Consider the following 13,374-nt stretch of genomic DNA (forward strand, 5'->3'; position numbering starts at 1 on the left):
TTCTTATTCTTTAAATTAAATTAAAAAAAAAAAACAAGTTTTTTCAACTGAATATAAGGAGCAACATTAAAACTAAAACCAAACAGAAATTATTCCGTATATGAGGGGGTTCGCCCCCTCGTGCTCTCTATGCTAAAGTTCAAATTTTGTTCCAAAAGAATGACCCCTGAATCAGAAAGGCAGTTTAATTAGAATAAATAGCTCCTTTGAAAGTACTAAAAAAAACTTTACCGTAAAGAGCGAGGTACTTACGAGGGGGCGAACCTCTACGGCTTGAAACCTCTACAGTAGGATTCTCTGATGCGCTGAATCTGATGGTGTGATTTTCATTAAGATTCTATTACTTTTAGGGGGTCTTTTTCCCTTTTTTCAGGTAACGTTTGATGGGTAAGATTAAACTTAATAAAACTTAAATATTTGAAATCAGCATAAGAATTCGATTCTTTTGATGTATCTATTGGTATCAAAGTTCCGTTTTTTAGGTATCAAAGTTCCGTTTTCTAGAGTTTCGGTTACTATTGAGCCGGGTCGCTCCTTACTTACAGTTCGTTACCACGAACTGTTTGATAAGAAGATGATAGATCTAGCAGTTACTACAAATGTTCTTTACTTTCTGCTACTAATGCTATGTCGTCCACAAAAAGTAATGCAATAACACTTGCACTTGAGAGCTTGATTATCGGGGCGCCTCTGCCTATCAAATGTTCTTAAAAATCATTAATATACAATGAAAACAGCCTTGGGGAAATTGGACATCCCTGCTTAACACCAAGTATGCTTCTAATAGCCCTAGAGAAATCCTTACCTACCCGTACTACAGTCTTAACTATATTACACATATATGCTATAATATTATAGCCCTGGTGCTAACAACGACTCTATCATTAAGCTTCTATCCAATGCATAAAACGCCCCTTTTAAATACAAAAATGCAACAGATAGCTTGCCCTCTTTTCCCGGACCTTGTTTCCTAATTATTCCTAATAAAATAAAAATCTGATCTATAGGAATATAGCCTGTTCTGAACCCTGCCTGTGAATCTGATAAAGTTCTATTTTGGTCTATCCAACTACCTATCCTACGACATATCGTCTTAGCTAAAACCTTACTAAGCACATTACTTAGACTTATACCTCATTAATTCCCATGGTACAATCTATCCCCATTTTTAAATAGTGGCACTAGATTAAACGTAATCCAAGACAAGGGCCATTTTGCACTGTTCAATATACCAGAAAATGTCCTTGCTATAACAGGCAGCAGCAACGCCTGTCCCCCGTATGAAGTGCCTCTGGTAAAAACAAAATTTAATAAAACATTAGAGCCTCATGGCCTTAACTATAGGCAACGCTATAGCGTTGCCTCTGATTAAAAGTGCGCTTCCAAAATTAAGGCTCTAGACGAATTTCACACACTTGTGACCTATCTAGATCGTTTCTTTCAGGCCAGAAAATCCCAGGAAGTCAATTTTCAAAAAGCAAAACGTGAGTGAATATTTTATATATGATAAAATATTACATATGAGTGAATATTTAATATTTTATAATATTACTCGAAGTATTTTATGATATTAGTAGGAATTTTATTTATGGCCTTATAATTTATAATTAATATTACTAGGAATTTTATTTATGGCCAATTTCTTAGCAGCGGTAAGAGCTTTATTAATTTAAAACAGATTAGCAAAGAATCTAAGGAAATGGCACTAATACCAGTTTATATCAATACTGCTGATAAATGCTCCAGACTAAAAAAAATATTTATATAATCATTAGCAAAACTAAAATATATATTGCTAGATGCTCTAAGCTCTAGAGTATCTAAATAATATGCTTTGATTTTCGCCATTATGCATCCCTGACAAGTAATTCCAGTTGGCAGACGTTAATGAAGTTTAGCCATCTTTTTTGCGGTTTTGCCATTTTTATCATAATTTTGGTATAGTTTTGCTAATTTTACTACAGTTTTCCAATTAACACAATAATTCTACTGTAGCACTGCCTATTTCTTAGCAGTATTAGGAACTATATCAATTTAAAACAGATTAGCAAAAAATTCCACGAAAATAGCATTAATAGCAATTGGATTACTACTTTTAATAGATTATAAAATATAAAATTAATGATTATCAGAAATAAAACATCTAGTGCTATATGGTCTAAACTCTAAAAAATCTAAATAATATGCTTTAATTTTTGACATTATATATCACTAATAAATGATTCTATTGTGCATATTTTAACGGAATACTGCCAATTTTATTGCAATTTTTCCATTTTGTCAATGACTTTTGTGCAGTTTTGCCAATTTTTATCAAAATAAAGATTTGAGTTAATAGAAATTACCAGCCACTCAACAACATTCATATTCAATTTTTTGCGCAACCACGGCAACTAATTTCAGGGTAGGCCAGAGCATATCATGTTCTTAAATACATTCTTAGACCACACTGGCTATATAAGACAAATGAAACTCAGAGAGGAAAGAAAATAACAAAATGAAAAATAAAATTAAAAAAGGTGAAAAAACGAGGATTTTGTCAGCCACTGACGAACCATGAAGAAGAAGAAACAAGCAAATATTTCGACAAGGACCTCCACCGAGTCGTCCTCAGTGCTAAAGAAAAAAGAAAGGAAAAGAAAAAGAAAGGAAAAGAAAAAGAAAGGAAAAAGAAACCAACGAAAATCGAACTTTTGAAAGTTTACTTGTCAACAACAGAACAGAAACTAAATAAGAACCATGGGAAAATGGACAAGACTCTCTAAGAGATTTTTTGGCATATTTAAACTCTTTTGATTCGAATATCCAGTTCACAATAGAACTCGAAGATTCAGGTAAGCTGCCTTTCTTCGATATTTTGATTATAAAAACTACTCTTAGCCTTGAATTTTCTATATATAGAAAGCCGACTCATAATGATCAATATCTACATTTCTCTTCCCATCACCCTCCTTCTGTGAAAAGAGGGGTAATAATCTCTTTAGTCGACAGAGTTTAAAAAAAAAATTTCCCATAATCATATAAATTCTGAATTAAATTATGTCAAGGATATTCTTTTCTGCAATGGTTACCCAATCAAACTTATTGAAAATATCACAGATAGATGATTAAAACAGATAAAAAAAAAAAAAAAAAATAGGGAGCTCATCCCCCTTGATCGAGTTACCTCGGCAATTGAGAAAAAAAACTTCCATCACTTTACCATACATCCCAAAACTTGGCGATAAACTTGGAAAAATTTTAAAAAAAACATAATCTCTCTGTTTCTTTCAAGACTGAACAAAAAGTTGAACATTTTTTCAAATCGGGAAAGGATAAAATTGACCCTGTACTGGATTATGGTGTCTACAGAATCCCGTGTTTATGTTGAAAGTTTTACATTGGAAGGACCCATCAACAACTAGGTGAACGTTTGCATGAGCACAAAATTTCAATGGATAAGTTCCTGAGATTAAAAAATAACAATGACAACTTTGATTCAGCATTGGCATCGCATATTTTCGTAAATCTGACCCATCTGGTTCTTTTTGACGAGGCAACCTTAATATCCACTGTAAATGACCTACCACAAACTTTTGAAAAGATAATTGAGATAAAAAAAAATACATGAACAGAAATTTAGCAATAAATAGAGATACTTGAGATATTTCATTAAGCCCAATTTACGACAGTTTAATTTTGAAGGACTCAATCAATATTTTCACCTGTTATAACTGGAAAGAACCTATTTGCACATTAAATGATGAACGAATTTGTAGGCCAGCCAAAGCAATAGCAAAACAAAGGATTATTGCCCAACCATCTTGGTAGTTTTCTTTTTCATTAATTCCAACCTGGTTCTTATATAGTTTCTGTTCTGTCGTTGACAGGTAAACTTCGAAAGGTTCGATTTTCGTTTGTTTCTTTTTCTTTTCTTTCTTTTTTGTTTAGCACTGAGGACGACTTGGGGGAGGTCCTTGTCGAAATATTTGCTTGTTTCTTCTTCTTCATGGTTTGCCCCTGGCTGACAAAATCCTCGTTTTTTCACCTTTTTTTATTTTATTTTTCATTTTGTTATTTTCTTTCCTCTCTGAGTTTCATATATCATGTTCTCCATGTCAAACATTTGAAGAAGTACCAGTCAAGAAAAAGATGGCATTGTGCAATCAATATTAAGTTGTTTGGATGCCCTTTCTTCAATATGAATCTTGCCTATTATTATATTTATTAATTTTTATTATTATAATAATTTATTAATCCAAAGTCTGGGTTAAAACCAGCATTGACGTCAACTTTCACACTATGGCTCTTTTTATGTTGACTGCAATCCAAATTTGAGAAATAGTAGGAAAAATACAATTTCGATTCAAAAAATGAAGAATATTAATTCTTCAGAATATTAATATTCAGAATATTAATTCTTCAGAATATTAGAATATTAATTATATTAGCTGTGTAATTATATTAGCTACAAATATTTAACATGGAAGAGCCCACTTCAATCTAATGGAGCTTGAATCCACTAGAATATTGTATTCTCTTGAATTCTAAAATGCCACTTTAATTTTTTGATTGCCTAAAGGTAATGCATTTTTTATGTTTAAAAAAGTTGTTACCTTTTAAAAAGCTTTGTGAGTCATCTTTATCATCAAATTTATAAAAAAAAATCATAATTACCTGAATTGTATCCATTTTTCTGGTATCCAGACATTATTTCTACTGGCCAAATCTTTCTAATTCATTGAAAGCAAATTCAAATATAAAAAAAAAAAACGAACCTAAGAACTACAAAATCTTATCATATTCTGATCCTTCAGATTGACTGAATTCCTCATTACACAAAACTAAGCAGATTCGACACTTTTGAACTAAGCAAACAAAGATAAGAATTAATGACATTTAAAATAGATTCAAGAAACTGAACAATTTAAAAGGTAAACATTAGACCTTTTTTCCGTTTTCTAAATACTTCTTTATTGTCCACAAAAAAAAGAACATTAAAAAAGGAAAGTATACACAGCAGGAGACTGATTCGAGCAGGACACCCAGCAAATTCTGGTCAGGAAGAAAAATAGTGAAAAATCTTGCTGACTCCAATTCAGTTATTCTTGTCAACTGATGTGGGTTATACATAATAGCCCAAATATGGCCTGCATCACTTGAGTGGGCCTATTACATATTCACTAAATAAATACAAAAGCCCTGCAAGTTTTTTGGCAGAAAACTCACAGAAACCTTTGTTGGATAAACTGTAGTTTTGATACAAAAAACAGTGTTTTCTTTTTTTTAGTATAAGCTTAAAGAACAGTGGAATTATTTAGGCTACTGATTATTAATCCTCCTAAACCCCTCTAACACTAACAAAAACAACATTAATCTCAAAACATTGACAACCTAGAGCACTTCAATCTCCAAAATTACTCCTAAGATAGAAGCCACTTTTTTCTCCATGAATTGAAAGCAGTAACACTAGGAGAATTTTTCACATAAATAGGCAGTATATTTCAAACATAAAGGACATAATGGTAGATAACAAAAAAAAAATACTCGAGTGGTACACCTAAACTGAGGAATGATATTGTCGAAATATCTAACCTTACAATCATGACAGTCTTTGCTGCATGCAAAAATATTTTAAAAAACAGGGGCTATCCAAAGATTCAATAGGGACTATCATCAGGCGGCTATCATTCAAGGACTATCAGATGATTCAAATATTTATATGAGAAAAATTTAACCTGGTAGTCTTGAATTTGGGATAGTTCCATTAAATTATTCTTTTAAAATGCTCATGAGCAGAGACCTTGCCAAAATCATCAAATTCAGATAATGCCAGTTTTATCAGGAAATTTTTGTACAGATTAAAACATGTTACAATATTAATTGCATAAGTTGAGTTTCCATATCATAGGCAGCGCAATAGCGCTGCCAAGTAAAAAATGATGTTGGTACAATGTATTGTTTATTTATTATTTGTTTTTCTTTAGACCAGGGTACTTCATATTGAAGGAGAGTTGTTGTAGAAACTTCGAAAAGGGCTCATTAGATTGGAAATTGGAGTGGCTTCTGCCCTTTTTAATAGTCAAAAGTGGTTGGAAGGCAACTAACACCCCTTCCATATCCACCATTTCCCCAAACACATCCAATCAAAATTTTGAGATAACCATTTTGTTCTGCATAGTTAATTTTCACATAGAAATTATGTTTTTGAGGAGGACACTCCCCAACAGCCCTTAGGGCAAGGGTTTTAAGTTATGCCCTGGGGGCATATAAGATTTTTATAGAAAGTGTTGTCGCAGAAATTTTGAGTATGATGTGGGTTGATAGACATTGCAGTCTCTGCAGAAAGAATGTCCACTTTTTCGTTATAGAGGATGCCTACATGGCTAGGAATATGCTGGAAAACCACTTATATAGAGAGCTGGAAAGCCACTATTTCAATCTTATATAGAGAATCAAGCTGTTCTCTTATCTCCTGCAAATCAGTGTCCTTAGTATTCCAGGTTAAGGTTCTCATTAGTTTAAGAGCAGTCTGAGAATCTGAAAAGATTGCTCCTCTGCTCAAATGGGGAGGTATATTTTTGACTGCCTTTAGCGATTCAACTATTGCTGCCAGTTCAGCCATCAAAACTGAGGAGTTCAGTGGGAAACGCTTTTGAATGGACAGAGATGTGTGTGGAATTATTTTCTGCTGCGGCAGATTTATTCCCAACTAGAGATCCATCAGTATAAATGTGCAGATGATGTTTAAACTCTGTAGCTTTTTTCTTAAAAATTCAGCCGAAATTAGTTGATGTGGGATATTCTCCTTTTTGTCTTGTATAAGCTTTAGGCTGACAATTGATTGGCAAAACTTCCATGGAGGAGGGAACTTAAAAGAATCAATCTGAATTTTATCTAATGACCAGTTTGGACAGAGTGCTGAAAAAGCTTGCCATGATGCGATCCCGATTTTATTCTGTTACCTAGCGCTCCCATGACATAGAGTGAAAATGGGGAGCAGCTCCCCATAGGCTTGGATCCTGGTATAATATTTAACAGTGGCCTTGACTAATCTCTTGCTTATTGGGACAACTCCTGTTAGTTTCCTGGTACAATCACTAGAAGTGTGTGGGTACAAGCCAAGAGCCAGTCGGAGTGCCATGTTTAGGGTAGTTTCCAATTTCAACATGTTTTTTTTATTGGTATGGCTGTAAGCAACTATCCCATACTCCATTTTTGGCCTTATCTATTGTTTGCAAAAGTTCCCAATACAGTTGGCAAGTTACCTCATTTTGTAGGGGCAAGTCTTTTATAATTACAATCCTTTAAAAAGGCTCATTTGATTGGAAATTGAAAGGGCTAGCGCCCTTTTTAATAGTCAAAAGGGATTGAAAGGCAACTAACCCCCCCCCCCTCTCATGCCCACCTTTTCCCCAAACACATCCAATTAAAATTTTGAGATAGCCATTTTGTTCACGTAGTTGAAAGTTCTGGAAGTTAGGTCTTTGAGGATGACCACCCCCCCCCCCCAGCCCTCAGGGTAAGGGCTTTCAGTTATGCCCTGGGGGCATATAACGTTTTTTATGCAAAGCCTTGTCATAGAAACTTCAAAAAAGGCTCATTCGATTGGAAATTGAAATTGCTAGTGCCTTTTTTAATGGTCGAAAGTGATTCGAGTGCAACTAGCACCCCTTCCATGCCCACTATTTCCCCAAACATATAAAATAAAAATCTGGAAATAGCCAATTTGTTCAACGTAGTTGAAAGTTCTGAGACTTATGACTTATAGGGAGACAACCCCCCACACATTCCTCAGGATAAGGGTTTTAAGTCATACCATGGGGGCATATGAGATGTTTATAGAAAGTGTTGACGTAGAAACTCAAAAAGGGCTCATTCAATTTGTAATAAATGACAAAAAAGCCACATCAGTAACCAAGTTTGTGTGTGCCTAGGGAGTCTACTATCATTAGACAATAACTGTTCCAATGACAAAAAACAAAGAATCACTCTGAGAAGCATGTGCTTAAAGAAAATACTCCCCCTCTTTAAAAACAAGCACCTTTCAATAAAATTGAAGCTACAACTCTTGGACTTGTTTACCATCCCTGTTGCCATGTACACCAGTAGAACATGGACACTAAAAGTCAAGGACAAACACAGAATTCCAGCCATCAAGACTGAATGTCTTTTCTGTATAGCTGGTGTAACATATCTACACAGAGTCTCCAACAAAGACCTACAAAGAGAATTGAAGTGGGAAACTACAATCCCCCAGAAAGCACAATTACAGCAACTCAGGTGGCTGGGTCATATACACCAAATGGAAAAATCACATGTGCCAAAAATTATCTTAGAGGGAAGGGTCCATAGTAGCCAGCAACCAAAGACCTACAAAGAGATGGCAAGATAACTTTGCCTATACCTTCTCAAAGAAGCTGGCAACTGAGCATCATATAAGAAACTGATCTACGAATATGTGAAGGAGACAGCCCCAATGCAACCCATGAGGACATCCAGGACATACGTAAGTAAGCATAAAATTCTGGAAACTACCTTAAAACATTCTATAATACTCACTTATATCATTCATAAAAGTAGACCACTAAATTCTACCCCCCCCCCCCCCAATGAACAAATATTGAGGGTGAGATAACCAGTAGTCAGACAGCTAATCACCAATTCAATAGCTAAATCATTTATCTATCATATCACCTAGAAAGGGGATTGTTTCACTATTGAGTTTGTCTAAATTGTTATGAGGTTAGCTTGAATATTTTAAACATATACAACACTCACAATTTCAAACATGCTGAAAGGCAGCAGTGGAGCCTAAATTTGGATATGCATTTAAAGCTTGAAAGCTTGAGCCTGTCCAGTCTTGAACTCAAAATATTAAAATTGGAGCCAAATAGCCAAATCTTGAATGGATTAAATTTAAGGCAGATTTAATCTAAGACAAGTGTTTTGAAACAGAATTATTGTATTTAAATAGGCTAAGCTACAGGAGTAACTTTTCTAAATTTAAATGTTAGATGTAAACTGTTTAAATGTACAGCTAAATACATCAGAGGTCTCTATGACATCCCTTACCCCTCTCAGCTTGAAAAATTGAATTTACCCACACAGGCTTATTGCCAAAAGAGAGAGGATATGATTATGACATTCAAGCTGCTCAACCATGAAAAGTTTATTGTAAATGTCTTTTACAAATAACTGGATAATTCTTCAAAACAAGAGGCCATAATCAATAAACTTTCAAGAAGCATGCTAACCAAGGTTACATATCAATTTCTTTTCTGATCAGGTGGTGAGTCTATGGAATTTGTTAGACCAGGATACAGTCTCTTCTGCCAGTATTGAGTCATTCAAATCATTAGTTGACAGGGATTGGTGCAAAAAGCCCTGGCAAATAGTTGGAGACTCATCTGATCTGTCAGCACACTATCTTCACTAACAAACAACTACAAAATCATCCTATTGCTGACAAGTGTGATACAAGGTAATTTAAGGCTTTAAGGTAAAAATAAAGATTTTTGCAAGGTTTTAGTCAGCCAATCCCAACTAGTCTAGTCCTAGCTATTAGCCATTCTCAACTATCTAAACCTATGTACATAATGAACAGAATTAGGAGTGTGTTGTTTGTTAATCAGGATATCTATCTGAATTAGGCACTGTCTGAGTACTGGAGAACTTACCCTAACCAAAGTTATATATAGGCTACTCAAGAAATGCTCAATAGCCTAGCATGACTTTCTTCTTTAAATTAAATTAATGTCAAATAGTAAACAAGCAGCAGGAAGAAAAGAGTTGCACTGTAGAGAATCCATTGAATAATAATTTAGGCTATATTGTTGTCCATGAGGGAATGGGGTATAGTTTGATGATCTGTATTTAGGAATGATATAAGTATTTTTTTAGAATGTTTTAAAGCAGTTCCTGGGATTGTATAGTGTTCCCAAATTTTTTATCCTTGCATGTTTTCTTCAGAAGAGCTGTCTCCTGAAGTGTTATTAAATTTTAAAAAAAACAAGTTTTTTTTTAACTGAAAGTAAGGAGCAACATTAAAACTCAAAACAAACAGAAATTATTCCATACATGAAAGGTTGCTCCCACCTCAATACCTTGCTCTTTGCATTAAAGCTGTTAGCACTTCCTATGCTTTCTATTCTAATTAAAGGGACCCTGTGTTTCAGTAGCCATTCTTAAAAAATTGTGACAAGCAATCAAACCTTAGAAAGAGCAAGATATTGAGTTGATAATTTCAAAGACCACACTGCCTTTCCACAACAATAAACAAAAGCTAAAATGTGGATAAATTCTGAGGACGATTTAAGGTATTAAGGAGGGGGTAACCCTTCATATATAGAACAATTTCTGTTCATTTTGAGTTTTAATGTTGCTCCTTACATTCAGTTAAAAAAAACTTGTTTTTTTAATTCAATTTATGTTTGTTTTTCAAATAATACAGGTAAATCTGGCTCACTCTCCATGAAATATACCCTCCCCCTCACAGGAAACTCCTCTGGGAGAATTTCATAAAATGTAAGGTACAACCCCCCCCCCCTGTCAAATTCCCTCCAGACAGTTCCATCCTTGCTAAAAATCTCCCTCCCCATAAAATTTCTTGCAGACAATTCAGCCTGAAAAATTATCCTTAGCATACTTTCATTTGAAAAAGACTTTAATCTGTAATTGGTTTTTCAATCACTCTGAAAATGCCCCCTTCCACGGAAATTTTTTCCTTAAAATCAAAACAAGCAGAAAACAGCCCTCAGATATTTCCTTTTGGGACATCTCCACATGCAAAATTGAGCTGGTATTCTATCAAACCCTCAGTTTCCCTGGAAAATTAACCCCCCCCCCTTGAAATATACCTCACCAAGGAAGATTCTCCGAGTGGAAACCATCCCAACCTCAAGTACAAAATCCCCCCTCCCCCAAAAAATGTCTGTATACTTTCCAATAACAAATACTATACATAAACAGTGGGCAAATTCTCATAACTTACAGGCCTCTTCCCACAGACTGTGGGGGTCATTTTACCCCTAAAGACATAGTTATTTGATCTTTCAACTATTCTGAACAAAATGGCTATCGCAAATTTTTGAACAGATAACTTTGGAAAATAGATAGGCATGGAAGGGGGCCAGTTGCTCACCAATATTTTTTGTCACTTAAAAAGGTAACTATAACTTTTCATTTCCATCTAAATGCATCATCTCCTAATCTTCTAGGGCTGTTATTCCAATACAATCACCCCTGGAAAAAAAAAAAAAAAAAAAAATGGACATATATCCATGATCTGTCTTCTGGCAAAAATAGCAAAATTCCAGATTTTGGTATATAGGAGGTTGAAACTTCTTCAGTAGTGTTCTCTGGTATGCTGAATCTAATGGTGTGATTGAATTTTAATGGTGTAAACAAAACTCCTTGAATTTTAAGGGGTGTTTCCTATTTCAAAAATAAGGCAAATTTTCTCAGGCTTGTAATTTTTGATGGGTAACACTAAACTTGATGAATCTTATATATTTGCAATCAGCATAATAAGCTAACTCTTTAGATGTACCTATTGATATCAAAGCTCAATTTTAGAGCTTTGGTTACTATTGAGCTGAGTTGCTCCTTACTTACAGTTTGTTACCACAAACTGTTTGACTATAATTCGTGGTATCAGTTTAGCAGTTCTGTTCTCCAGAAAAAAACATTATAAAATTCTGGAAACTACTTTAAAACATTCATAAAAAATTACTGTGTCTATATTGTTCATTAATACAAACCATTAAAATTTACACCACCCCTCCCCCTCTCCTAAAAAGCAAATACATAACCTAGGCCAAAATCATACATACTTGTGAATTTTCAATAGTGCAACTCTTTTCTTCTGGCTGCTTGTTTACTGTTAGTTCAATAAGGAGAAAAGATTTACACAATTGAAAATTAATTGAGTAGGCTAGATATAATTTGGGCTATGTGCACATTAAGGAGTGGCAGTTAAAGTTTAATGGTTTGCATTTATGAACAATGTAAATAAGGCTTCTGAAATGTTTTAAAGAAGGCCTAGTTTCCAGAATGTCATAGTATTTCCTTTTAGAGAGAGGGAATTCTAAACTAGTACCTAGTTTAATCTTTGATAGTGTTCTAGAATAAGCTAGCAGCTCTCCACAAGAAGACATGCATAAACAAAAAGAGGAACATTTTTAGATTGCTAATTCTATGCTGATTTTTTATGATTTTGTTTGCATTTATGGCAATTCATCCTCTAATGATCTTATATAGCCCTAGGCCATATTAAAACTAATCAAAAGTTTTCATCCATTATTATGCAAGTTTTATGCATAGCCTAGGACCTTATGGGACCATTAGAGGGGGGGGGGGGGGTTGAGGATGTATTGTCAAAAACGCAAAGCATGTAAAAACTGTAAAAAAGAACATAATATGTATCAATTCTAAAACACAGTTGCCTTCCTGAGACTCTATGCAGGCAGGCCTATTAGGCTTAGGTCATTTGTTTGCCCGTGAGTCTAGGCAACTTTGTTCACCCATTTTGCTTTTGCAGCAGGCAAAGCTCACTTGAATTACCCTTACTCTATGCCTCTCTACCTTAGTTCTGCCCTAAGATGGATGATAGACTATCTATCAACAAGTGAAATGACATCATTTTTATACAATCCTGAAAAACAATTATACCAGCTTTGCCTCTCACTGAAACTATCTGTCTTGGCTTAACTCCAATTAGCCATGGCTCTCAAGTTTTTCATCACTTCCACCAAGTTAATTTTGATGCCTCTTGCTGATACTATCTGTCTTAGCTCTATCCTAATTAGCCATGGCTGTCAGGTTTGGTAATCTAAAAGTGTCTCTTTTTGTTCTAGAAAGTCTTCTTCTAAATAACCACTATTCTAGACCTTTGCCTATCTTTTAGCTAGAAAATCATTCAAGAAAAGGAAAAAAATAACCTTAAATTGACCCTCCTTAGCAAGTCACAAGTCAAGGTCAGGGTTGCCACCACCATGGACTTATCCATGAAAACATGGATTTTTCAACCCCTGACGTGGATTTTGGAAACGCCATGGATTTTGCAATAAAAAACATGGATTTTTTTCACAAGGTATGGAATTGGCATCACCCAGAAAGTCAATCTTTACAGCAAGCCAAAATGGGTTAGCAAACCAGCTGTCTTACTACTTTTACATCTCCAGCCATAGACAGTGCTCCAGCTCAGCTGGACCAGCTGACATGCTGAAGAAGTCCGGGAAATTCAAAACCTCTGGAATGTGATTTGTTTTAACGTTTTATCCATGCCCAAAAACAAAAAAGTCAGCCCCTGCTTTTGCCCCCACCAAGGTAAGTTGGAAATGGCTGTACAGGAAAGCTATGCATGATAGAGATATCCCTTAGTCAACCTCATTG

At 34.7% G+C, this 13,374-nt stretch overlaps 1 protein-coding gene across 1 annotated transcript in view; it reads right to left on the reverse strand.

Moving 5' to 3' along the window:
• LOC148944743 (epidermal growth factor receptor kinase substrate 8-like) overlaps window positions 1-4,780 on the reverse strand; it is a 107,702-nt gene extending 102,922 nt beyond the window's left edge. Inside the window, exon 1 of the mRNA XM_089100491.1 lies at window positions 4,657-4,780. Coding sequence (XP_088956617.1) covers window positions 4,657-4,690 — 34 coding nt within the window. The 5' untranslated portion in view covers window positions 4,691-4,780. The remainder of the gene's footprint in view (window positions 1-4,656) is intronic.
• Window positions 4,781-13,374: the final 8,594 nt, after the last annotated feature.

This window comes from Artemia sp. Qi Xiang Cuo, chromosome 14, assembly GCF_049724085.1.
Source record: "Artemia sp. Qi Xiang Cuo chromosome 14, ASM4972408v1, whole genome shotgun sequence".
NCBI classification, from domain to species: Eukaryota; Metazoa; Arthropoda; class Branchiopoda; order Anostraca; family Artemiidae; genus Artemia; species Artemia sp. Qi Xiang Cuo.